The sequence below is a fragment of the Triplophysa dalaica genome, chromosome 7 (genome assembly GCF_015846415.1).
Source record: "Triplophysa dalaica isolate WHDGS20190420 chromosome 7, ASM1584641v1, whole genome shotgun sequence".
NCBI classification, from domain to species: domain Eukaryota; kingdom Metazoa; phylum Chordata; class Actinopteri; order Cypriniformes; family Nemacheilidae; genus Triplophysa; species Triplophysa dalaica.
In genome coordinates, this window is record NC_079548.1 from 21,215,403 (window position 1) to 21,241,008 (window position 25,606).

The following is a 25,606-nucleotide window of genomic DNA, read 5'->3' on the forward strand; positions in this document are numbered from 1 at the left end:
ATATCGCTCACATACACGCAAATATCAGTGAAACAATATGCTGGTAGAGTGAGGATAATAATAGCTAATAATCTCACTCGTGCCCTGGTTCTGTTGACTCCTGTCTAAACAAACTTCTGTTAACATTTGACTAATGACTCTCAGCAGAGCTCTTATCTTCCTATACGCAGAGTGTACACATTTTTATTCGAACACAGTTTCTTGCCACAGAGGAGTAAAAGTACTTTAAATGAAGTGGAAAACAAGCCTGAGTTTCTAACTGTGGGATTCTGGCTGCTGCTGAGGTTTGATCGAGCCAGAGAGAAAGCATATTCTGCGAACCCTCCATCTGTGTCTACTTAAACAAACTGGATGAAACACAGAATTGTCCACAAAAACAGTGCATCAATTCACAGCTTTCAGTTTTTCCAACCAGGTTGAAAACAACAGCCTCAGAATAGACTGTGCCCCCCGAGCTGTCTGCACCGGCCTAATTGAAACAGCCTGATGCTCATTACAACACCATTTAACGGTGGCACATGACTCACAATGGAATCGTTTGTGATTTAGTATGAAGAAACATTATAGACTCTTCCCAGCAGCTGGCAAAATGTTCTCCAAGATGGTGATTCTCCAATGGGTGGTTTATAGCCCAATAAATAGTCAACAAAAGTATAAAGACTATAGAAGACAACAGGAGAACAATACTTTGCAAGTGTAAATAATACAATGCTTATCTAAAGTTGAAGTTTTTTTCCCAACTTAGAGGGTCCATCCTCTGAAGGCTGTGGTCCAATATCAAATATATCCCAGCGACAGATTTTAGGTAGTTTAATCAAGAATGATATGTAAAATGAAATAAAACTATTTTACTTTTTATTTTAAAAAGTCATGAACTCCTCTGCTGTGTGAGAGGTTGCGTCCTCCGGAGGTGGCATTTACGGGCCATATTGCTGTCTTGTTTAAATAACCGTAATAAAATTTTATATTTCTCCTCGTAAATTGTAAAATGATATAGTAATTCTTGATTCTGGAATCTGCTATCTATGACCCAGATCGTTTGTTGGCTGCAATATGTTGTGAGCTGTCGAAATACAGTAGTGGGTAAATCATCGGTGGGCGGGGTGACACAGACCAAAACAAAAACAGACTTAGAGAGTCAGAGTGGAATAACTGGCTATAGCATTGTTTTTTGGATAAAACCAATAAATGAACTTACCATGTTTCCTAAATTTCTGCGAACATATTGGTATTGTTTTGATTTAATACAGTAAAATTATTACACACAGCTCCTTTAATATAAGGAGTAAACAGGCTCTGAGTCCTTCTGAATGGAGATAAAGAATTAGTATAGCAAGATAAATAATTTGTTATGCTCAAGGTGGTACAGTTATGTTCCTGAAGCGCCATTTTCGTTTCACTACAACCCTGCTCTCACCCAGAACCATTGATAGAGAGAGTTCTGCCAACGGAAGTCCAAAACGCAGGAGCGTATCGTTGGAGCCTTCAGATGGTTCCAGGAAATTATGTTTCCTCTTTAAATGCTTTATTTCTTTAATTTTTGTATTCATTAAATGGCTTTCATCTTTAAATGGGTAAGAAGTTTACCCTCAGTTGGTCTCTAAAGTCGCAGAACTTTGGAAACTATGGAAACTGTGAAAAAACTGTTCCGTTGGAGTCAACGTAGTAGACGTGACTCTCACCAGCAATGGCTCTGCTCTCACCCATATGCAGTAGTTGTAATTCTTAAGTAATCCTGAATAATTTGATTCGATGGATGAGACCAGCAGCTAAATCCTCCATCAAAGGATTTCAATTAGCCTGCTTTATGGTATTCCACAGCAAAAATCTGTCAGTCAGTTGATGACAACTACGGTCTGAAGGTGCATCACTCACATTTACAGGCCCAGGACACAAAATGCTGTTCCCCTCAGCCACAGTTAAGTATCTACATCGCCTAGGATAACCTCCAAAGTTATTCCAACAATTTGAACCTCTTGAAGTGGCCTGTTCTTATTTCTTTACTCCGGTAGCATGTTAGTGTTTGTGAACCTGCCAACTTCTTCATAACCACTTTCTAAAACTGTATCTACTTCATACAGACAAATGCATTAGCAGCACTTAGTGGTTACTTGGAATGCTGGCATATGGTGGTGGATGACCAGGATAAAGAGATTTTAAAATAACACCAGACTTGTTTTTCATTTTTGTATAATGAGAACAGAATCTAGAGCCAAAGGTTCTTTCAGGAACAAACACATAGTTTTTAGGAAAAACTATACTTCTAAAAAGGGATACTGTAGAAAGCTTGATGTGAACTTCCTCTGAGTCCCATGAAATTCTTGTGCTCTGGTATGGTTTGCAGTTGGCATGAATGTAACCTTTCGTGTAAACTGTGGAATTGAACCACATTTAATGATGTATAATTTACATTTTTGCTCGACGCCGGTCGCACTTGTTACTGTATAAAGATTATTTCATAGCTGCTATCGCTACATCTCTTTCACAAAGCAGCTTGGATTCTTCTTCAACGGTATATCTTCTTCCTGTAAAGGTTGGTGGTAAATCCAACATTCACATCTGTACAGTACGGGGGTTCTCCCATCGACATTAATGTACATAAATTCAGACCCAATTGTACCATTCAAGAGACCAGTGGGGGCATCAGAAGAGGTGGAATCAGTGGTGTTTGCTTGATGGAGGCAAAACTTCCTCCCATACCCGGAATGACACAGTCTGCTCGAATTTCTTTAAAAATGTGTGTGCGAGAAACACACCTCGAATAAAGCCATTTACTTAAGATTGCGGAGGGCCGTTAGCACCATTATAGCACATCGCTGTGTTCCACCTCAAGCTGTGAGGTGAGTTAGGCAGAAAAAGCCTCCGTGGCAGTTCAGCTGTGATTTGCACAGCACCTCGTGATGAAGACAATGGCTAAATGTGGAGATAAATTGCCGCTCAAAGCTTTCTGTGTTTACAGTGCTGGAAAAGCAGAGTTAAAAAGATCCGATCGAGTTTCTGCTGGCCTGACCCACCGATACACGCCTTGAAAATCAGATATCCACCTATTTTTTTGCTAATGTGAATGAAAACAGAGGGGCTTTGTGTAATAATAATGATGTATACACTCTATTACACTTGATATGGGCACCTGATGAAGTTGAACTTGGATAATAACCCAGAGCTGGAATTTAACTCGTTGCATAGAGTCTAGTCCAGTTTGCAGCATTTCTGGCCAAGAACCGCCTACTCAGAGTGGATTTTACATTATAGACGTACAATCTGATTGGAGCTTCCAATTTTAGGTGTCAAACAATATGGCTGTGGATGCGTTTAGCTTCTGAGTTTCTGAATAACTTAGAGAAATATTGGCTTCTTCTTCATTAATTAAGTTGTACTTCTCAGCCCACTCTCCATCTATTAAATCTGTTCTTCATTTTGCTTGGAACTACAAAGGCATTTAGAGAATATTCGAATGCTTTTTCGTCTCGTAAATGTTAATTAGAAAGAGGAACCCTGCCTCCATGACACTGATTTAATAAACAGAAAGTACGGCAATGAATCCATTTTTTCCTCTGTGCGATGAAATTTTCCTCGGCTAATTCAAACGTATTCATCCATAACAGTTAGCATAATTAGAAATGCACATGTCTAAAAGGACGTACCATTAGGGTGAGCCAAAACCTGTGTTAGATTGTTTTTTACCTATGCACAATTAATTACAAAAACAGAGCCGCGTAATCATAGACATTAGATTTCCCTGTACAATTAAACAGCAATTACTGTTCAAATGTTCGTTTGATAAAGCACACACAGTACTATGTGAAGTGCGTCTTCAAGATGTTTTGAGTCTTTAGTGGTTATGCAAAATTGTCCTTTATATGAATCCTTTATATGTATCGTCAAGACTGTGCGGTCACAGCTGTGTAGAGGGAAGTTGTATCTGCTCTTTCCATTAACAAGAGAGGATAAATGAACTTGTCATTGGGTGACATCAGACTCATAGTCGAAAGATCAAGCATTTGTCAGTTTGTGTGGGTCATTAAAATACACTTCATTATTTTTTCATCCAGCTTCCATAATTCCTTAAATAATGTAATCCTGAAGTTCAATCAATAAGACTTGTCAAACTGTCAAATCTTGAGTTAAACATTTCAAGGGCTGCCAGACACCTAAAGGATTGTTTTATGCAAAATACGCTGAAGAGTATCAAATCTGTCAGTCATGTTTCAAAAGTATGTAAATATTAAAGGAAAACCTTTGAAAAATCTTATTTGCATTTCTGTAATATTCAAATTTGCCATGAGACACTCTCAGTTAGTGTTGCAGAGGTTTCATTTTAACTGCGTCTACAACAAACAAATGACAAACAAAAATGTTTTGACAGTTTTAGTGGCCCTAAAATTGTAAGAATAAGGGCCAACATACACGGCCCCACACTGTAAGTGCTCTTTTGTCAACACATTCTTGCACGTGTTGGTTTTCTTCTACGCTTATCGTCAGCATGCCACAGATACCATCAATATTCTGCTGATGAACCCAAAATATTCCATCAACAGGCCACCAGCAAAAGCAAAGCGAACAAAATCAAGTAGCTGCGGCAAAAGATAAACCGTATACCATCAGACTTTATGATCTAAACAACAGAAGGGAGGCAGAGACACAAAGTCTGTAGAATAAAAACAGACATTTAAGAGTGGTGGTGGTGGAGGAGATTAATGTGATAAACAGCTTGTTTTGTTATACACGTGAAAGGTGAACATCAGGTGGCCGAAGCCACACGCAGAAATTGTGCATCTCTAAAGGTGCAGATACAGGAGAAAATGACAGCGACATTGAATCAAGACATGTTTTGGAAGTACAGGATAATTAGAAGTGCATGTCTGAATGGCATCTGCTGTGATGAGAGATGACAGACAGATCGATCTTAATGCAGGTATAATACACAATGGACCATCTGCTTGTTAAGCCTTCATTTATGATGGGCTCATTACAGCTGGATCAGACCGGCTGCTATAATGATATGACAAATGTGCTCTAAAAACTCTTCAAAACCCCCTTTTTAATGATCTGCAAACAGTTTAAAAGCGCCCATCTTTAACGCCTGAAGACAGGGTTTTTAATACAGCCGTTGGGTCTGCTGTGTTAATGCTTCACTACCTACACTCACCTCGTTGTCTGCAGGGGTGAAATTGCTGAGGTTTTTATCGTTCGACTCTACTGATTAATCCTGACACACATTTCCCTTTGTCACTTACAATTCAGCACATCTGAGGGCAGAGAAGCAGCCAAGCAAGTGAAGGTGTGAGAGACAGAGAACGACCTGAAGAAAAAAGAGGCTTTCACACGCAGATTCCATTGAACAGTGGGAGGGTGAGGAAGAGAGGGAGATGGGAAGAGGAAGACAGACTGGTAAAGAGATACAGTAGGGAGAGGGAAGGACAGGAAGATTGATCGATGGCAAATATTGAGATGGAGAGAAACTGATGAAAAATTGAGGGAGGAAGAGCGACAGGTATGGAGGGCAAACAGGTAGAAAAGTAGATAAAGACAGTTACAGTTAAGACAGTTAGAGAAACAGAGGCAGGTAGTGAGAGAGACAGGTGGAGTGGGAGGGTGAGAGAGACAGGTATAAAGAGATCAGACAGACAGGAGGAACGGTAGAGAGACAGACAGGTGGAGTGGGAGGGTAAGAGAGACAGGTATATAGAGATCAGACAGACAGGAGAAACGGTAGAGAGACAGACAGGTGGAGTGGGAGGGTGAGAGAGACAGGTATATAGAGATCAGACAGACAGGTGGAACGGCAGAGAGACAGACAGGTGGAGTGGGACTGTAAGAGAGACAGGTACATAGAGATCAGACAGACAGGAGGAACGGTAGAGAGACAGACAGGTTGAGAGGGAGGGTAAGAGAGACAGGTATATAGAGATCAGACAGACAGGAGGAACGGTAGAGAGACAGACAGGTGGAGTGGGAGGGTGAGAGAGACAGGTATATAGAGATCAGACAGACAGCTGGAACGGCAGAGAGACAGACAGGTGGAGTGGGAGGGTAAGAGAGACAGGTATATAGAGATCAGACAGACAGGAGGAACGGTAGAGAGACAGACAGGTGAAGTGGGAGGGTGAGAGAGACAGGTATATAGAGATCAGACAGACAGGTGGAGTGGGAGGGTGAGAGAGAGAGGTATCGAGAGATCAGACAGATAGGTCTAACAGTAGAGAGACAGACAGGTGGAGTGGGAGGGTAAGAGAGACAGGAATAGAGATCAGACAGACAGGTGGAGTGGGAGGGTAAGAGAGACAGGTATATAGAGATCAGACAGACAGGAGGAACGGTAGAGAGACAGACAGGTGGAGTGGGAGGGTGAGAGACAGGTATATAGAGATCAGACAGACAGGTGGAGTGGGAGGGTGAGAGAGAGAGGTATAGAGAGATCAGACAGATAGGTCTAACAGTAGAGAGACAGACAGGTGGAGTGGGAGGGTAAGAGAGACAGGAATAGAGATCAGACAGACAGGTGGAGTGGGAGGGTGAGAGAGACAGGTATAGAGAGATCATACAGACAGGTGGAACCGCAGAGAGACAGACAGGTGGATTGGGAGGGTGAGAGAGACAGGTATAGAGAGATCAGACAGACAGGTGGAGTGGGAGGGTGAGAGAGAGAGGTATAGAGAGATCAGACAAACAGGTGGAGTGGGAGGGTAAGAGACAGGTATATAGAGATCAGACAGACAGGTGGAACGGCAGAGAGACAGACAGGTGGAGTGGGACTGTAAGAGAGACAGGTACATAGAGATCAGACAGACAGGAGGAACGGTAGAGAGACAGACAGGTTGAGAGGGAGGGTAAGAGAGACAGGTATATAGAGATCAGACAGACAGGAGGAACGGTAGAGAGACAGACAGGTGGAGTGGGAGGGTGAGAGAGACAGGAATAGAGAGATCAGACAGACAGCTGGAACGGCAGAGAGACAGACAGGTGGAGTGGGAGGGTAAGAGAGACAGGTACATATAGATCAGACAGACAGGAGGAACGGTAGAGAGACAGACAGGTGGAGTGGGAGGGTGAGAGAGACAGGTATATAGAGATCAGACAGACAGGTGGAGTGGGAGGGTGAGAGAGAGAGGTATAGAGAGATCAGACAGATAGGTCTAACAGTAGAGAGACAGACAGGTGGAGTGGGAGGGTAAGAGAGACAGGAATAGAGATCAGACAGAGAGGTGGAGTGGGAGGGTAAGAGAGACAGGTATATAGAGATCAGACAGACAGGAGGAACGGTAGAGAGACAGACAGGTGGACTGGGAGGGTGAGAGAGACAGGTATATAGAGATCAGACAGACAGGTGGAGTGGGAGGGTGAGAGAGAGAGGTATAGAGAGATCAGACAGATAGGTCTAACAGTAGAGAGACAGACAGGTGGAGTGGGAGGGTAAGAGAGACAGGAATAGAGATCAGACAGACAGGTGGAGTGGGAGGGTGAGAGAGACAGGTATAGAGAGATCAGACAGACAGGTGGAACCGCAGAGAGACAGACAGGTGGATTGGGAGGGTGAGAGAGACAGGTATAGAGAGATCAGACAGACAGGTGGAACCGCAGAGAGACAGACAGGTGGAGTGGGAGGGTGAGAGAGACAGGAATAGAGAGATCAGACAGACAGGTGGAGTGGGAGGTTGAGAGAGACAGGTATAGAGAGATCAGACAAACAGGTGGAGTGGGAGGGTGAGAGAGACAGGTATAGAGAGATCAGACAGACAGGTGGAACCGCAGAGAGACAGACAGGTGGATTGGGAGGGTGAGAGAGACAGGTATAGAGAGATCAGACAGACAGGTGGAACCGCAGAGAGACAGACAGGTGGAGTGGGAGGGTGAGAGAGACAGGAATAGAGAGATCAGACAGACAGGTGGAGTGGGAGGTTGAGAGAGACAGGTATAGAGAGATCAGACAAACAGGTGGAGTGGGAGGGTGAGAGAGACAGGAATAGAGAGATCAGACAGACAGGTGGAGTGGGAGGTTGAGAGAGACAGGAATAGAGAGATCAGACAGACAGGTGGAGTGGGAGGTTGAGAGAGACAGGTATAGAGAGATCAGACAAACAGGTGGAGTGGGAGGTTGAGAGAGACAGGTATAGAGAGATCAGACAAACAGGTGGAGTGGGAGGGTGAGAGAGACAGGAATAGAGAGATCAGACAGACAGGTGGAGTGGGAGGTTGAGAGAGACAGGTATAGAGAGATCAGACAGACAGGTGGAGTGGGAGGTTGAGAGAGACAGGTATAGAGAGATCAGACAAACAGGTGGAGTGGGAGGGTGAGAGAGACAGGAATAGAGAGATCAAACAGACAGGTGGAGTGGGAGGTTGAGAGAGACATGTATAGAGCGATCAGACAAACAGGTGGAGTGGGAGGGTGAGAGAGAGAGGTATAGAGATATCAGACAAACAGGTGGAGTGGGAGGGTGAGAGAGACAGGTATAGAGAGATCAGACAAACAGGTGGAGTGGGAGGGTGAGAGAGACAGGAATAGAGAGATCAGACAGACAGGTGGAGTGGGAGGGTGAGAGAGACAGGTATAGAGAGATCATACAAACAGGTGGAGTGGGAGGGTGAGAGAGACAGGTATAGAGAGATCAGACAAACAGGTGGAGTGGGAGGGTGAGAGAGACAGGAATAGAGAGATCAGACAGACAGGTGGAGTGGGAGGGTGAGAGAGACAGGTGAAGTGGGAGGGTGAGAGAGACAGGTATAGAGAGATCAGACAAACAGGTGGAGTGGGAGTGTGGGAGAGACAGGTATAGAGAGATCAGACAGACAGGTGGAGTGGGAGGTTGAGAGAGACAGGAATAGAGAGATCAGACAGACAGGTGGAGTGGGAGGTTGAGAGAGACAGGTATAGAGAGATCAGACAAACAGGTGGAGTGGGAGGTTGAGAGAGACAGGTATAGAGAGATCAGACAAACAGGTGGAGTGGGAGGGTGAGAGAGACAGGAATAGAGAGATCAGACAGACAGGTGGAGTGGGAGGTTGAGAGAGACAGGTATAGAGAGATCAGACAGACAGGTGGAGTGGGAGGTTGAGAGAGACAGGTATAGAGAGATCAGACAAACAGGTGGAGTGGGAGTGTGGGAGAGACAGGTATAGAGAGATCCGACAAACAGGTGGAATGGTAGAGACACAGACAGGTGGAGTGGGAGGGTAAGAGAGAGAGGTATATAGAGATCAGACAGACAGGTGGGCCAGTGAAATGTGGAAATGAATGTATGCATAATAATCATCATAATCGTGCAACCGTGATTATTCCTCAGACTATAATCGTACCAACAAAATCTACAATCGTTGCATCCCTAAAAGAGAGAGAAAGACAGGTTGAATGGGAAGGTAGGGAGGGAAACACAGTCAGGTAGTGAGAGAGACAGGTGGAGTGGGGGAGAGAGGGTAACAGGAACTGATAGGCCAGTCATACACAGTCAGGAAGCGTATGCTCTCTGCAGAGAGAGAGAGAGAAAGAGGCCTGTTATCTGAGCGTGTTTTGACTGCCTGCCATCTCACAGATGGAATCACAAAGACGGGAATGAGAGATCATGGGGTGGCTGTGGGTCACGTAAGCTACGCAGTCCAAACTTAAAGCACAACACAATGAGACTGAGAGGTTGAGATTGTGAAGCAGGCACCCGAGCCGACGGCTTATTTTCCAGCATTCATGCAGCGTGAGCAACATGAGTGATGGGGAGAGAGGTGGAGGAAAATGAAAACATAACCATGTGATCAACATCAAACATACAAACAATTCCAATCTTGACACTCCGTCATAGGGCTGGTTTCACAAAACAAGATGCAGATGACACAATCCACCCATGATACTTTCCTAATAAATGTCAGTATGAATTAATACCATCACACAACAGCTAGGAGGAGAAATACTGAAAATAATCCCCCACCCCTCCCCTTGTGCCCTCTGCCAGACACTTTGCTCCAAGCGAGAAGATGAACCTTCATAAATCTCAGTTTATTCTCAAGAAGTGTGTGAATACGTTTTTTCCTCTCAGAGCCAAAACCACAATAGGCCGATGTGACAAAGTGATCTCTGATGCGCTCAGAAGCGCCCACTGTGTGATCGGCAAATGTGCATTCTGCATACGTATATGCAAAAAACAATAGGTTGCCATTTTGAAATATGGTTGCAACACATTTTTTACTTATGTGGTACTCAAGGTGAAAGAAAATGAGGCAGAAATGCAATAAAAGTACTCGAGTTTCCTATCATTCTAAATTATAACAACACATCTATGACATATGGTTTAAGAAGAAGAAGTTTTATTTATATAGCGCCTTTCCATAGCTCAAGGCCGCTTCACATAGTGCTATACAATACATTTGCACATCCACAAAACACAACACAAACACATAAGGCCACATTATCCAAAATACATATTGAAAAATATGGCTTGTTATAAAAAAGTGCTCCTCTGGCTCAGTTTCCCCCATGATAGGGGTAAGTTGATCCGAGTCAGGGGGTAAGTTGAACCATATGGAGATATCATGCAACTGAATTTAAATAAAGGCTATATTTCTAAAGCTTTACCTTCTAAAAAAGTAATTCCATTATTATTTTCCCTTACAAATACTTTTTTTATCGATCTTAAACAAATAATAACCAAATAAAACTTTACATTTCAATATCGTTATTTGCAATATCTTTCGGTTTGCATTTCTGAAATAACTTGTCTTGTGAAACACCAAAGTTGTAACCTTCCAAAAACAGACTAAACATTAAAAAGAAATGATTAAAAAGAACTGAGTTTCCGCTCTCACTATGACTGCTTATGTAGATTCTTGGCATTATACAGTGCTTTTTAATGCCAAACACGTAAGGCCATTAGTGACTTAAGTTGGAAAGATATTCTGTTTACTGTATGAGTAAAATCAGGTGTAAAATTCTTTTCTTAATCAGAGAATATTAAGTGTACATCAGTGTACACGGTCCATAAACTCAGAATACGAAAGTAAACATGATAAACTAAAGAGTTATGTGATTTTTCATTGAATTTATACAGTTATACAGTACCCCTTACTTACTTTTCATGACATATTATATATAGTGGAATTTATTTGTACTTTACATCCGCATATCTACCTTAACATACATCATCAATAGCCGTGAATGGGTTGTTCATCGAATTTAGCATGGGCAAGATTCCTGGCAGTGAGGCAAAGCTGTGTCTTTGGCTCTCTAACAAGACAATTGTCTGTGAAATGTGACTCTGTGTTTTTTTGTGTGTGGTTGCAGACCTCTTGTTGGTTGGCTCTCTGGTGCATAACAACACACTATCATGAGAGGAATTGCATTGCGGTTGTTCTCGAGGCAGGTGAGGTGAAACTGAGAGAACAGAGTTTAGTCTCTCAGAATTCTCAGATTTCTCTTTGTCATGACTGAGTCACTAAGCTGCAAAGCGCAACAGTGACCGCCCACCCTCACTATGGCCTTGGTTCGAGAGGTATTTATTCTCATTCATTATCTCTGAAGACATTCTAAAATGATATTCAATAAAATGTTGGAACGCAGGGGTCTTCAACTACTACTCTTTGAGGGCCAGATTCCAAAAGTCTATAAAAGACGTTGGCCAGTTTTAATTACCATATCCTCAATATTTAATGCGTTTTCTTCCTTTTATACAGTTTTTGTTGCTGTTACTTATGGGTTATATAATAGAACATGCACACAAATATTGCATCCAGTATGTGTCTTTTAATGATATTAAATTAAAAGGGATGTTGTTTTTTTTATTTTATTTCATAGTACTTAATCCGATTTACTTACCCACAGTCCTCCAGTACATCCAAGATGTGGGTGGCATTGTTTTTTAAAGAAGTTATTTATGAAGGTATTTGGTTGAATTAATGAAAGTTGAAACAATAAAAGTCAAAAACGCTAATACATTCAACACAACAGTAATTCCTGCCCTGTGTGATGTTAAATTAGCGTCTTATAAAGCGTGCCCGAAATTGAACGCTATTATCACATCTTCGGTCGAATTGCAACCGCATTCATGTGCCCCACACACTTTGAAGGGCAGATCCTTTGCAGTGATAATAACGTTGTAAATAACATGAAGTTACTCGGACAGACCGGTCAAATCGCTTTGTAAGACGTCAATCGTTATGAGCCGCAAGAATTACTTTTGTATTGAATGTAGCAGCGTTTTGGACTTTTAATGATGTGACATCTCAGGCATCTCTCCACTTATTTGAAATATTAAGGCGGGACAGGTAAAGATGATTGATGGGCCGCATGTGGGCCGCGGGCCGCCAGGTCACTAGCCCTACTTTAAACCAAAGCTAACAGCGCTGAACTATTCACACGGTATAACATTCGGCTAAAACCTATTTAAACAATATGAATGCACTGCGAAGGGCATTTTCATTAAAACATGACTCTTCCATCTCTTGAAGACGAAAGAAGATATTTTGAGAAATGGTTTTGTGTTCATACAATGGAAGTCAGTGTTGTTTGGCTACCAACATTCTTCAAAATATCTTCTATTGTGTTCTGCAGAAGAGAGAAAGTCATACAGGTTTGAAATGACAAGAATGTGAGTAAATAATAAAAACATTTTTATTTTGGGCCGTTTTTACTTTACATGTCAGTTAAAAAAAATTGAATATATTTGTGAGGATACACTTGAAGTCTTGAGTGCAGAAACAGGGCCGTCTCTGTGTGCAGACCCGGGATCAGTGCAGCTGCGCGAGACAGCTGTCAGGAATAAGGCAGACAATGAGCTCTGACATGTTGATTCACTGCTTGCTGGCTTCCAGCCGCCCGCATGGCTTCAGAAATGCATGCATTAATGGAGGTTTACTTTCACACTCCTCGGGGGCTCTGACAGAAATTATTTCAGCTTGGCAGAATGACGCAACTAGATGGTCTGCATTTAACCACCGGGCAATTCTTTCGGCAGTGGGAAAAACCAACATAAACAATAATAGAACTAATGGAGTGAAGAGTCTAACGCCACAAAAAGGACCTTTTATGGATCACACAAGTGTGCGTGTCTTCACAATAATGACACTGTTTCAAATGCTTCAGTTGTCATGGAAACAGTGACATGAGATACAATCCATCATGAGTTGTTTGTCAGAACAGCTCAGAAATGTGTCCTAAAACAATACTGAAGCAGCTTCATGTGCGAATATGAATTTTTGTCACTTCGGTCAAAAATGATTGACAATTAGCATACAGTTTAGATCCATAAGAGAAGGGAGCGCAGCGATCAGCCCCCTTAGGGTAAAAAGAACAGAACAAGTAGTTGTCATTAGTTCTTAAAGATGACGCTATAGCTGCTATTTGCGGAATTAATTTTAAAGGGGTCATATGGGGCGAATAAGTGTTTTTCTGTGTCTTTGGTGTGTTATAAGTTGCCCATGCATGTATTAGACACGTACAATAAAAAAAAATTAAAGTGTTGAAACAAAAGATGAATTCTATCTAAAAGCGAATGCTCACCCAAACCTGCCTGAAACACCTCATGTATCCACACCCCCACAAATCTACATCAGTTGGTGGTATGATTTGACTAAGACCACCCAAATGTATACTCAAGTAAGGTGGTGTACCTGTCAGTACAATTGCTTTAGAACCTGATGTTCCAAATATGGTGAGAGGCGTTACATTTCCATCACACGCTTTGTGACTCTATTGCGATGCAGACACAGCTGAGGAGCATCAGGCTAGACTAGAAATGTACTGTTCATCACATTCAAAGAGTTCTAGGTCTCATGGCTTCTAAGGTGATTCCTTTGGGCAAATTCCTGTCCGTCAACAGGGTTCTCGCCTCTAATTGTTAGCTCCCCATTGGCCGACCAGAGTGTAGTTCTCGGAACTAGTAGCCCTCCTCGACAGCTCGCCTTGGGCGATTCCAGTCAGGAGAGATCTTTTGTCACAGTGTTTCGTCCTAGTCCCGAGCTCTTGAACCTCCATGCCTGGCCCCTGAAGGAAACAAGCTGAGAAGGAAGCTACGCAACTAGAAGGAGCTACGCTCTTAGATGGAGCGTTTTTGACAGATGGTGCATGGCACACCATGCAGACCCAATTCACTGCCAGATTGTTTTAGTGGTTGAATTTCTGCAAGAGAAACTGTCCTCAGGGACATGCCCTGGTACTCTCAATTTATGTGGTCGCCATTTCGGCCTGCCAGGCTCCTGATTGATGGGGTTTCTGTGGGAAAACACCCTTTAGTCGTCAGCTTTATTCGTGGAGCGAGGCGTCTGGGCCTCCTTCTAGAGAGACAGTCCAGCCATGCGACTTGGCGATAGTGCTTGAGGGTCTGGTAAGCGCCTCTTTCGAACCTATGGAGTCTGCATCTGTCAGGCTTCTGACCCTTAAGTTGGTTTTTCTAATGGCAATCACTTCTCTTTAGAGAATTTGAGATTTGCAGGTACTCTCAACCTCGCCATCCTGTTTAACTTTTGCCCCTGGGATGGTCAAAGCTATTGTGAATCCTCACCCGAGTTATCTGCGTAAATTTCCGTTCTCCATTGTGCATCCGGTTGTTATTGAGCCCTTCTGTCCTCCGCCGTCCACGACGTCTGAGCAGGAATGATAACACCTACTGTGTCGAGTACGTGCTCTTCGGAATTACATCCACCGTACCAGCCAGTGGTGTATAGCGAAGCAGCTTTTCATATGCTGTGGGAGCCACAACCGGGGGGTGGATGCCACCAAGCAAACGATGTCACATTGGGTGAGTAATGTTATTGCTTTGGCCAACGAGGTGGACGGTCAAGCTTCACCTCAAGGAGGCAGAGCTCATTCAACATGGGGGGTTTCATCTTTTACTGCCTTAGCAAGAGGTGTCCCCATGCAGCAAGTCTGACATGCAGCAGGGCTGTCCTCTCTGCATACATTTGTCAGATTGTATAGTTTGGATGTCCATTCTAGTCCAGGCTCACAAGTCCGGGAGTCATCCCAGAGTCACGTCTGAAACCTACTCTCGGCTTGTGCACATACACCACGCAACCTTGGGGGGTCAAGACACTTCCAGTGCGGCAGCGTTGGTATTCCCGTTCCCATAGCGTTTGAAACGCAGCATCAAGAGTAGCTTTTGATAGGGAACGTCTCGGGTTACTTGGCTGTAACCCTGTTCCCTGAAAAAACTTCACGTGTATTTATAACCTGCAGGTGCAGGGGTATTTAGCCACGTCACCTGCCGAGGTTATTTAAAGCCAATTCTTGCCGTGTTTGACACTTGCTTCACAACTGGTCGAACAAAGAATGTTCTCCCATAGCATTTGAAATGCAGCATCTCATTCCTGCTTTTTCAGGGAACAGGGTTACAGTCAAGTAACCCAAGACGTATGTTGGTTTGGTGATCGCTATTATCGCTTTTATTTCATCCTACTGCTAAATTAAACAAGCTATTGAACATGCTGACTCATAAAGTCTTCATTTTACACAGCAGAACATTTTCCAATCTTCGTACTGCTGTCAAGCAAAACGAATGCGATGACCCCCAAAAGGGTGTGTACAAATATGTGACCCTGCCACACCTTCCATTCACTATGAGAAGATTTTCATCATGGTTTACCGGCACTATTGTCTACATCTGGTTAAATCATCAATAATCTCTTGCAGTCAGATTTGACATCTTGTAATCCCTGAACATCACGACTTTGAGTCACATCCCAGTTCAGTGTCTGCCACTCCAATCCCTCTCATACAGAACACGTCAATGCATTCAATGCAGCTTAACTTCCTGTCACGGCTAAGGGCTTAGACAGCAAGCTCCAAACATTACCCCAGTTGTCATATTTCATGCGGTTTGACATGTGAACTAACATAACAGGATCTGAACCTAAAATATTCTAAGCTTATTTTACTACATCAGAATCAAATTTCAATATAAGATCCAATAGAGTGTGGCAAACTTACTCAACTATTTATTTGTTTTAATAATGCATTTCCATTAAACCCAACTCATTTTCAAATCTGTTTAGGAGTATTTTAACATGACAAATCTAAAGCTTTCACTAAACGTAAATGTTGTAACCGAATGGCCCTGACAAACTCTGTTTGCTCTGAAAAGCCCTATAGCATAGGTTTTGACATGCATTGTGCTTTAGAAAAATGATTTCCCATGCTATAAATGCACCTGATGTGCATTAAAACATACATCCGTTTCCTATACAAACCATGAAGATGCTTGAAATGCGTGTAGGCCAAAGCAGATTGCACTGGATTCTGCCGGTACATCACACATACTGTTCATCCCAGATAGTGAGTGAGAAAGAGAGAGAGAGAATGTATGGGCTTGATGGTATCTCCCTGGTTGAGATGCATGTAATATTCTGCATTACAGTAATGAATGCACAACAGCTGCAGCTAAAAGGACTTTCTTTATTGCTGCCGAGAGGGTGTGCATTAAAGCGCTGCAGCAATTTACAAAACTAGGATAGAAAAATTACATCAAAGAAGTGAAAAATCTCAAAGACCAGCTGTTTTTGCTGTGTGAGAGTTTTGGTTTCTTTGCTGCCCGGTTGAGACAAATCTAACCTGGCCAGTCGTTCCTGCTTGAAAAGAACGCGAGATCCAGGGGGCATGGTTGATTGATCTTGATTGGTCGACAGATTTCCACAGCAGTTTTGCACAACACATTGCTCTAACCATTTCCGCATTAAGTCGTAACTAAATGTATTCATTTGACAGAAAAACTGACTTGAAGAAGACAAACTTTATTTATTAACGTGTTTTTAATAACATCTTTTTTTAGATTTAGGTTTAGGGTAAGGATCCAATTACGCACCCTTTTTATCGTGTTCTGCAGTGAGGACCGTCTCAACCTGGCACACATTTGACAGAGAGCTGCTCACTGCCCACACTACAGACAGTATGTCACACATGCACACAGACAAATTTTTCTCTTAAAGGTACAGTTTGTAACAATTTTGCAGTAAAATATCCAAAAACCACTAGGCTAGTGTTAAATTTACATTAACATTTAGTCATTTAGCAGACGCTTTTATCCAAAGCGACTTACAAGTTGGGTAAACAATGGAAGCAATTGGGTCAAATATTAGGACAACAAAAAGCATAAGAGCAATAAAAACATGTCTCACAAAGCCTACTACAGTGTACAGAGCCAAGTTTAGTTTATCTAAGGATGCTTTTTTTAATATATATTGTAGAAAAGATATAGAAATCAGAAATGATTGGTCAGGTGCTGACGGAAAAGATGTGTTTTCAGCCTGTTCTTAAAGATGGCGACAGAGATTTTATATATTTTCTTCAGCTGATTACTTACAATATCTCAAATGTTTCCAACTGCTTGTAAATCATGAGACAATCGGCATTCTAAACAGTGACACGGGGCTGTGCAGTCGCCATTGACGTCATAGGCGTCATATCCACGTTCCTATTTGTTACTACCTTTACTGATGTTGAAACCGCATGTGTCGTGGACAAATGCGGAAGTAGAGTCTAGCGTCTAGCAAGCAACTAGCTTGTTTCAAGCAGTCACTTATTATGGACCACAATAATACATAACATTTATAAAACTTTATTACTTTACCTCATCCACTAACATGATTTCTCATTCCCATCTGATTGATGGCCATCAGCGGTGAAGTTGAAGACAACAGATCATTCCACGCTCCTTCACAGCGTCATCAAACTACAGCATTATTTGTAGTTGTTTTGATCGTGCGCCCTCTAGCGGCGTTTTTTTTACAAACTGTAGCTTTATTGTCTGTGTGGGAACCTGCCATGGACTTCTATTGTTTTTATTCAAATAGTAGTATGTTTATAAACAATTTCCTTTATAGGGACTGCTGGCTGGTCCCACAATGTTATAGCATCCATTATGTGGATTAGCAAGCATAGCTACAGATACACAAACAGACAAATGCAAAACATGAATCCCAAGGACATGCTCAACCACCACCCCTGTTTATCCTGGAGCAGCATTCCAATCACAAATCACAAGCTTCGGATTTAAGGGTTAGACTTATGGTCTGGAACAGCTTTGCTAGCGACCAATCATTGCCTATTGATTTAAGTGTTAGGTTAGCAGGAAAACGGAAAAATGTTGTTACGGGAAAAACAATTGACATTGATTCAGGAACACATACTAGGCACATGCACATAAACACAATTTGAACATACGAGTCACAGTATCTCGCTGTGTTGTGCTGTCGGAACGCAACAGAGACTCTTTGTTTGATTTGTAAACCCACTCCAAACAAGCGCCTGTCTCTGTCCTCATCCTCTCATTTCAATCTTTCTCCTTCCTCATTCCATGCCTGAACAGCAGCGTTCAGCGCCGTGATGTGAAATCATTAAACCCTTCAATGAGCAGGGCTTTCCTGCATACTACAGCCCTTCCTTCAACATTCTGATGGGTTGAGCGGCCATCTGCCCTCTGAATAAACGCGGAGATAGAAGAGCGCAAGGTTGCGCAACCATTTATTGCTGCATTTGCACCTATTTCCAAGCCAGATAACCCGAGCTCAATAAACTCCTCGCATACCATACACCCATGTGTCTTTCTGCGATTGCAGGGAGCGTTGCAGTTATCCCTCCGTGTGCCTGCAGACAGATTAGCATCCAGCTCTTAGTAGCAGGACATCAAAAGAAGCTTTAATGCACAGCTTGCCTGCACAGCTGGGCAGGTGAGGGACCTGCACCGCAAATGAGGATTCTGGGAAAAAATCTATTGTAGGGTTAGCAGGGAAACATGCGGCTTCATTCGCAATAAAAAAGTGCACACTCGCTGCTTTGAGGGCCTTGAAGTGCTCTAGATGTTAAATGGTTGGAGCTGGACCATCTGGCAGCCGATTCATGTCAAGCCATGATATGATGGATAGATGATCTGAGGTCATTCTTCAGGTGTAGCACATGCTATTTGCTTCTTTATAGGCATTATTCATTGAAAATGAAAAATCTGTCATAATTTCTTAACGTTCATGTTGTTCCAATCCCATGTCTTTGCTTCACTGTACTAGTAGGCCTATAGACAAAAGCCCCTTGCCAACACTGGTCAATGTTTTTGTGTGTGTGTGTTTCACAAGAAGAAAAGCTAAGTCATGGGTTTGGTATGACATGAGGATGCATAAATGATGACAGAACTTTCTACCGTAAACTATCCCAATAACTGTGATCATTCAAAGCACAAACCAAGAAAAGAACGTCAACTTGCTGCAATAGCACAATATGTTGTTTACTTAACACCTCCAAGTTGTTATTAGTCAAAATTGTGAAATGTATCTAAAGAAAGCATTCTGTTAGTTAGACAGTCTAGTATTTCCGATGTTGTCTCCATCTAGATTATGCATAATTACTGTTATTACATTCATTGCCAAACACTAAAAATAAAATATGGTTCCCTTATATGATCTCAGCTGGGAAATAGAGGAAATCTGGGATTGCATCTTATCAGGCGACCTCTGATACACAATGTTCTTTCTCAGTGTGGGTGGATCGCTGTTTCTCTTCACGATTTCCTCAGGTAAATGATAAACTGAGTGCGATAACTTTCTCAGGGTTAGTTACGAACGTGGCGCTGATGTGAAGTCGAGCAATTTCTCCGATGTGTTACTGTATGTCACACTTCTTATTAAATGTCTAGAAATAAAATCTCAGATATGAAAAAAGTGTTAGAAGGCAGCAAGCCTATCAAATGATACATGCTGTTGTGTAGAGCCAAACAATATGATAGTTAAACCAACACAAAACAACAAGACAAATGTGTTTGTTAACACAACATTAAAAAGTCCTAGGAGCATTTTCCCGGACAGGGAATAACGTAAACCAGGACTAGTCCTTAGTCAAAAGTGCAGTTTATAACTTTTTTGCAGTAAAATATCAAATAACCACTAGCCAGTGTTATATATTTTGTTCAGTTGAGTACTTACAATAACGCATTACCAAAGACACTAGATGGAAAGCCAGCAACCTTCATCGGAATGCAGGAAAGGAGACTTGAGCCTGTTATGTGATTGGCTGAGGTGCCTCACATGATTCGTGTAAGCCGTTACGCTTTCTCAAGACCATCTCACTAATAGCACGGTCTCTGCCGTTCCGCTTTTACTGCCGCAGAAAATGACAACAGTCTTGTGGACAAAGTGTCACGTATATATATTGTCATGTATATATTTACTGAACAAGCTGTGAGCGTTTGTAGATCATCTGACTAAATAGTAATAAATTAATTTTATGAATTAATTCTAATTCGTTATAATGAAGTAAAATCAAATGCAACATTTACAAAACTTTCTTACTTTACATCGTCCATAAACGTGATTTCTCATTCACGTCTGATTGATTATAAATTGTGGAGTTGAAGACGACAGTTCCCATTATCCCACATCAAGCTACGCCGTTGTTGTTGTTTTTAAACATATCTGTTTTGAGTGTGGATTTTACAAACTGCACCTTTAAATACAATTTTTTCCTTTTTGCAAACATTCCTTACAAATAAAATAATTAATTTTAAGATGTGTCAGTTTTAGTTGTTTTCAGTTAAAACACCTCCAACATTTATTTTAGTCTAGGACTAGTCTTAATCCCTGTCTGGTAAACTGCCTCAAAGAGTTTAGAAGACTATAATATCACCTGTAATATATATTAAGGTTATGCCCTTTATCTCGGAATTTCAATAATTTTGACATGTTTTCAACTGCCAGTGTGAAAGCTCCTTCACTAAAACAATGCTTGATCCATCAGTCCAACTAAAATCTTTAAGACACTACTGCTTTTTGGATTTGTCTTTTGTTTGCTCTACAATGTTTACATTTACATTTATACATTTGGCAGACGCTTTTATCCGAAGCTACTAACATTGCATTATCCTATGCATTTGTTTCTTAGTATGTGCAACAATAAAAGCACTATAAAAATAAACTTGAATTGAATTTTACAACCAGAGGGTGTACAGCATTGTGGGATATTGAAAAACTCAACGATTTTTACTTTGATTGACAAGAGCAATAAAAATGTGGCGTATATATATATATATATATATATATATATATTGACTGTATATATATATATATTGTATATAAATTGGTTAAACATCTCATCAGCTAGGAATATTTTACCCAGTCGCAACCCAGAACCAGCATAATCCAGCTTGGACCAGCAGGAGAATTCATGCTGGTCTCTGCTGTTCTCAGCAGGGTGCTAAATGGTCTTTACAGACACGAGCAGTGCAGATGAATCTGCTGAATGTAAAACATCAGACAGACGTGTGTAATCCCTGCTTAACATCACAACTGATCACCAAAATTTGCTTTATATTTTGTTGATACTTGGTGTTGATACAAGCTGTGACATAAAATACATGCTATCCGCTATTTCGAAAAGGGGAGGAGCCACCCGTTATGCCCCGCCTTTACTTCCTGTTTTAGTGAAAATTATGTCAGTGGACTGAACAAAACTACGCAATTCAAGGCATTTTATTTTGAATTCTTAATTTTTAGGGGTTTAAGGGTAAATGAACAGTGCTTTAAACATACATTGCACAAACGTGAAAAGCACCAGTCTGTATCAGTGAATTGTCCCATAAATCTTGATACAAATCCAACAACCATAACACATGTAGTTATTGCGGTTGAATCATAAAATGCTAAGTCCACACACCCATTAAGTACACATGCAACAAAGGTATGCAGAGGAAAAACTGGTTATCCGTCAGATTCCAGACATTACGAAAGAGAGCAGTGTCACTTACTTCATGGGTTTGAACAGTGCTTGTCCGTAGTTCTGGAATGACATGATCAGCTTCAGTTGAGTGCCACCTGACTTCATAGCTGTGAAGGAAACACAATTAATTAATCATTTAAACAAACAACTTTTTAAACCGAAGATGGCATACACACACACAACACAAACATGCTGAAAATCAGTGATGAAAAATAAAAAATATAGGAAATTCGTGTTGATGAACACAAATTAATAGATTTACATTTCGTGACAATTTCACGAATTCCCGTGAGACTGGGTTGGCTGTTTACATGTTGTATGGTCGTAGACGCTAATTAGAATGAGAGCGCTGAGACCTCGTCATCCTGGAAACATGACTTTTGGTTATTTTGCGAAGGCATGATGCCACGAGAGAACAAGCTCACACGAGCGCTCCGGAGAAAACGTTATGATCGAAGATTTTCATTCCTTTTTAGACACGACTGCATTTGCAGAACTTAATAAATCAAAATTCGAATTTGAATTTTGCCCGCGAATAGAAAATCGAATTCATATCCGTTCAGCTGAGATGCATTTACGTGGCCAAGTGTAAATACATAGAATTTAATTCGATCAGAGAAAACGAATGAAGTGACCAGGGCCCAGTTGCATAAACTACTCAGACTGGTCTTTAGTCATTTAGTAAAGTTAGTCATCTAATTTTTTAATTCAAGTCTGGTCATTACTTCTTAAAGTGAGTTACATAAAAAGGAATATTGGTCTAATTGAAATCTGAAAAGTAAGACTGATTGTTCTTAAATCATTGTTTAGTTAGTGAGACTAGTTGTTAAGACTCAGTCTTAACTTAGCGGATAGGTCTATGCAACTGGTCCCTGGTGTTAACAGGCTCAAAGTGTCAAAGCTGGAACATCATTGAAAGAGAAAAAAATTGTAATTTGGTGGAGATAGAACAGTTTAAAAAGATATTCAGAAATGAATAAAAAACAAGTTTTTTATTTGTCATTTTATAACAAATTAAAAATATCAGTATCACTCGACTAGCCCTTTAAGAGTGTTTCATCACTAATAAATCACTCACTAGTGTGCAAATAAGTTAGCTTTAGTTGGTGATGACAGTCATGTTTACAACAACTACTTCACACCTCCTTTGATTTCATTACTGTACATCCAAACAGGTCTGTGCATGACAATTACAACACTGACCTAAAGGGATAGTTCACCCAAAACTGTAAATACTGTCATCATTTATTCACCCTCTTGTCATTTCAAACCTGTATGACTTTCTTTCTTCGGCAGAACACAAAAGAAGATATTTTGAAGAATGTTGTTAACTGGCCCCCATTCATTTGCATTGTTTTTTATTCATACAATAGAAGTCAATGGGTGCCATCGCTGTTCGGTTAACAACATTTTTTAAATATCTTCTTTTGTGTTCTGCAGAAGGAAGGAAGTCATACAAGAGGGTGAGTAAATGATGACAGAATTTTCATTTTTTGGGTGAACTATCCCTTTAAGCAGAAAAGGTTTTATTTATTTATTTATTTGTAAGGCTGATTAATGAGATTGGACGACATGTCTGGCTTTACGTTGAGAAATTCTGCATCATATTTCCCCGGAGGGCACCTGTGCAGTTCTGCAGCTGTACAGTCTTATTGAACTCATCAGTTAAGTACTGACACGTCGATTGGAACGCATCCATTCCGCCAAAGGCCTTTGGTTTATTATCAAGTGTGTCTCGGTCTACAAAAACACAAACAAGTTGAATAGTCTTATGATTTGTTTTAAACCCCAGAGGACCGCTCTGTTTACTTGATTAAATTCATCAACTTCTGATAAAGGTTGCAGCCAGATGCTAAATTAGTCTAATTTTTAAAAGTGCTGCGATCACAACGCAACGTAATTCACAAATTTATAACTTTAATTAATCTTCATCTGCCTCAGACAAGATGAGATTTGTTCCAGAGTGAACCACACTTTACAAGGTGAGAATTTGTAATTGTTAACTAAAATAAGTTTTTCCATCTGCCGCAAACCAATGTTATTAGGCTGAATTTTGACTACAGATATAGCTTCTGATGTTTACAAGATAGCTCAGTTGATTGAGTGCCTGCATACATCCACAAAAAAAACGTTCTGTGCACCACACCGAACTCCTGAATAAAATCATTACAATGGTACTTTTCATGTTTAAAGACACAATATGGAAGAATTTTGTTATGAAATATCCAAAAATCACTTGCATAGTGTGATAGATTTCATGCAGTTGTTTACTTACATTATCCCAAATGTTAATGGAAATACAGAGAAATTCCTATTTAAAATAATGGCCGTCCCTTGTCTCCCTTGTATTTGTCGCATATCAGTGACTTTATATCCGGTGCTCCGCACTAGCCTAAGTTTCCGGTTGTAGAAACTACGGCAACACGCTCATGTGGAAGTGGTTATACAGCATCTGGGACGCAGTGTCTGGTGTTCTGTTATTATGGATCACTATTACTCGTTGCAGAGCAAATTAAACCCCGAAAAAGCGTAAACTTAGGCCAATTGAGGCAAGCAAGCTTATGGACAAACGTAACGTTAGAAATAAAAAAAGATTAATATCGGCGTGTTTTTTTCTAAATGCAGAGAGCTTCGCGACCAACTTGGACTCGAAAGAGACTCCATTCTCGCATGTGTTTTAACAGACAGGTAAGCACATTTTTTTATTGTACACGAAATACTCAGGACTGCTTTAAACACGTAAAACTGTGTAGGATTTGGCTACCACATCAAATGACAAAGTCCAATATCAGTCACCGGGTAACGTGGCATTATGTTCCACGTTTCTTGCAAGCTAATTCATTACGACGATATAAAATAAAATTCATTCATTACCTCGTCCGTGAACATGATGGGCGACCTCCATACGCCTCTGGATGGTGAAAACGACATGTTGTTTTCGAAAGTGCGCCATCTAGCGGTCCAAATATTTCATATTGTGGCTTTAAATGAATGGAGCACATTCTAAATGTCAACCAGAAGGTCAAACTAAGTGCTATATCTGTTGCTTAATTTCACATATGTGGCACTGGATCACAAAACCAGTCTTAAGTAGCACAGAAACATTTTTATTGAAAAAGAAAAAAATACATTGTATGGGTCAAAATGATCAATTTTTCTTTTACGCCCAAATTCATCATATTAAGTAAAGATCATGTTACGTTTAGATATTTTGTAAATGTCCTAATAATATGTAATATGCCCCTGATTCAATATTTATTTATTTTTTGCACTCTCAGATTCCAATTTCTCAGTTTTAAACAGTTGTATCTTAGTCAGATATTGTCCTATTCTAACAACCCATGAAATAAATAGAACGTTTATTTATTCAGCTTTCAGATTATGTAAAAATCTCATTTTTCGAAAAATTGACCCATAAGACTGTTGACCCTGTTGTCCAGGGTCACATGTATTTTTAATAAGGTATCCAATTTTTGCAACACCTGTAACCAAAAATGTTGCAGACAATAGTGATTTTATTACTTAGTCTAGTGTGGAGACAAATTTTCATAACATTATGTTAATAATTAAATTAAGTGAATGTTCAAGATATTTTTAATCTAATTTTAATGTGGTTCTTAGATGTTTGATTTGTGTCTCCATAATTACCTCTTTTCAAATGTTCTAAATTAAATCAGGTTCAAATAGCCTTCATGCACACTCAAAAATAAACACACACACCACAACAGCGCACTACAGCCCCTCCAGCCCTCAAACTTCATTGTTATTCAGCCACAATTACAGTCGGCACACCACTGACCTAGTTGGCTCGTGCCATTCCCATAATGCCTCTAAAGCACTTGGCAAAAATTGCTTTCAAGATGACAGCACACAGTCTAGTGCCTTCGGTTGGGCTATGACAACAAAACAGGAAAAGGTTTTCTCCATCGTTACTGG

The 25,606-nt window shown here is 40.9% G+C and overlaps 1 protein-coding gene across 1 annotated transcript in view; it reads right to left on the minus strand.

The window, feature by feature from the left end:
* Nucleotides 1-25,606, minus strand: part of fam20ca (FAM20C golgi associated secretory pathway kinase a) — a 53,403-nt gene that overhangs the window by 24,664 nt on the left and 3,133 nt on the right. The window contains exon 3 of the mRNA XM_056753714.1: nt 21,699-21,777. Coding sequence (XP_056609692.1) covers nt 21,699-21,777 — 79 coding nt within the window. The remainder of the gene's footprint in view (nt 1-21,698; nt 21,778-25,606) is intronic.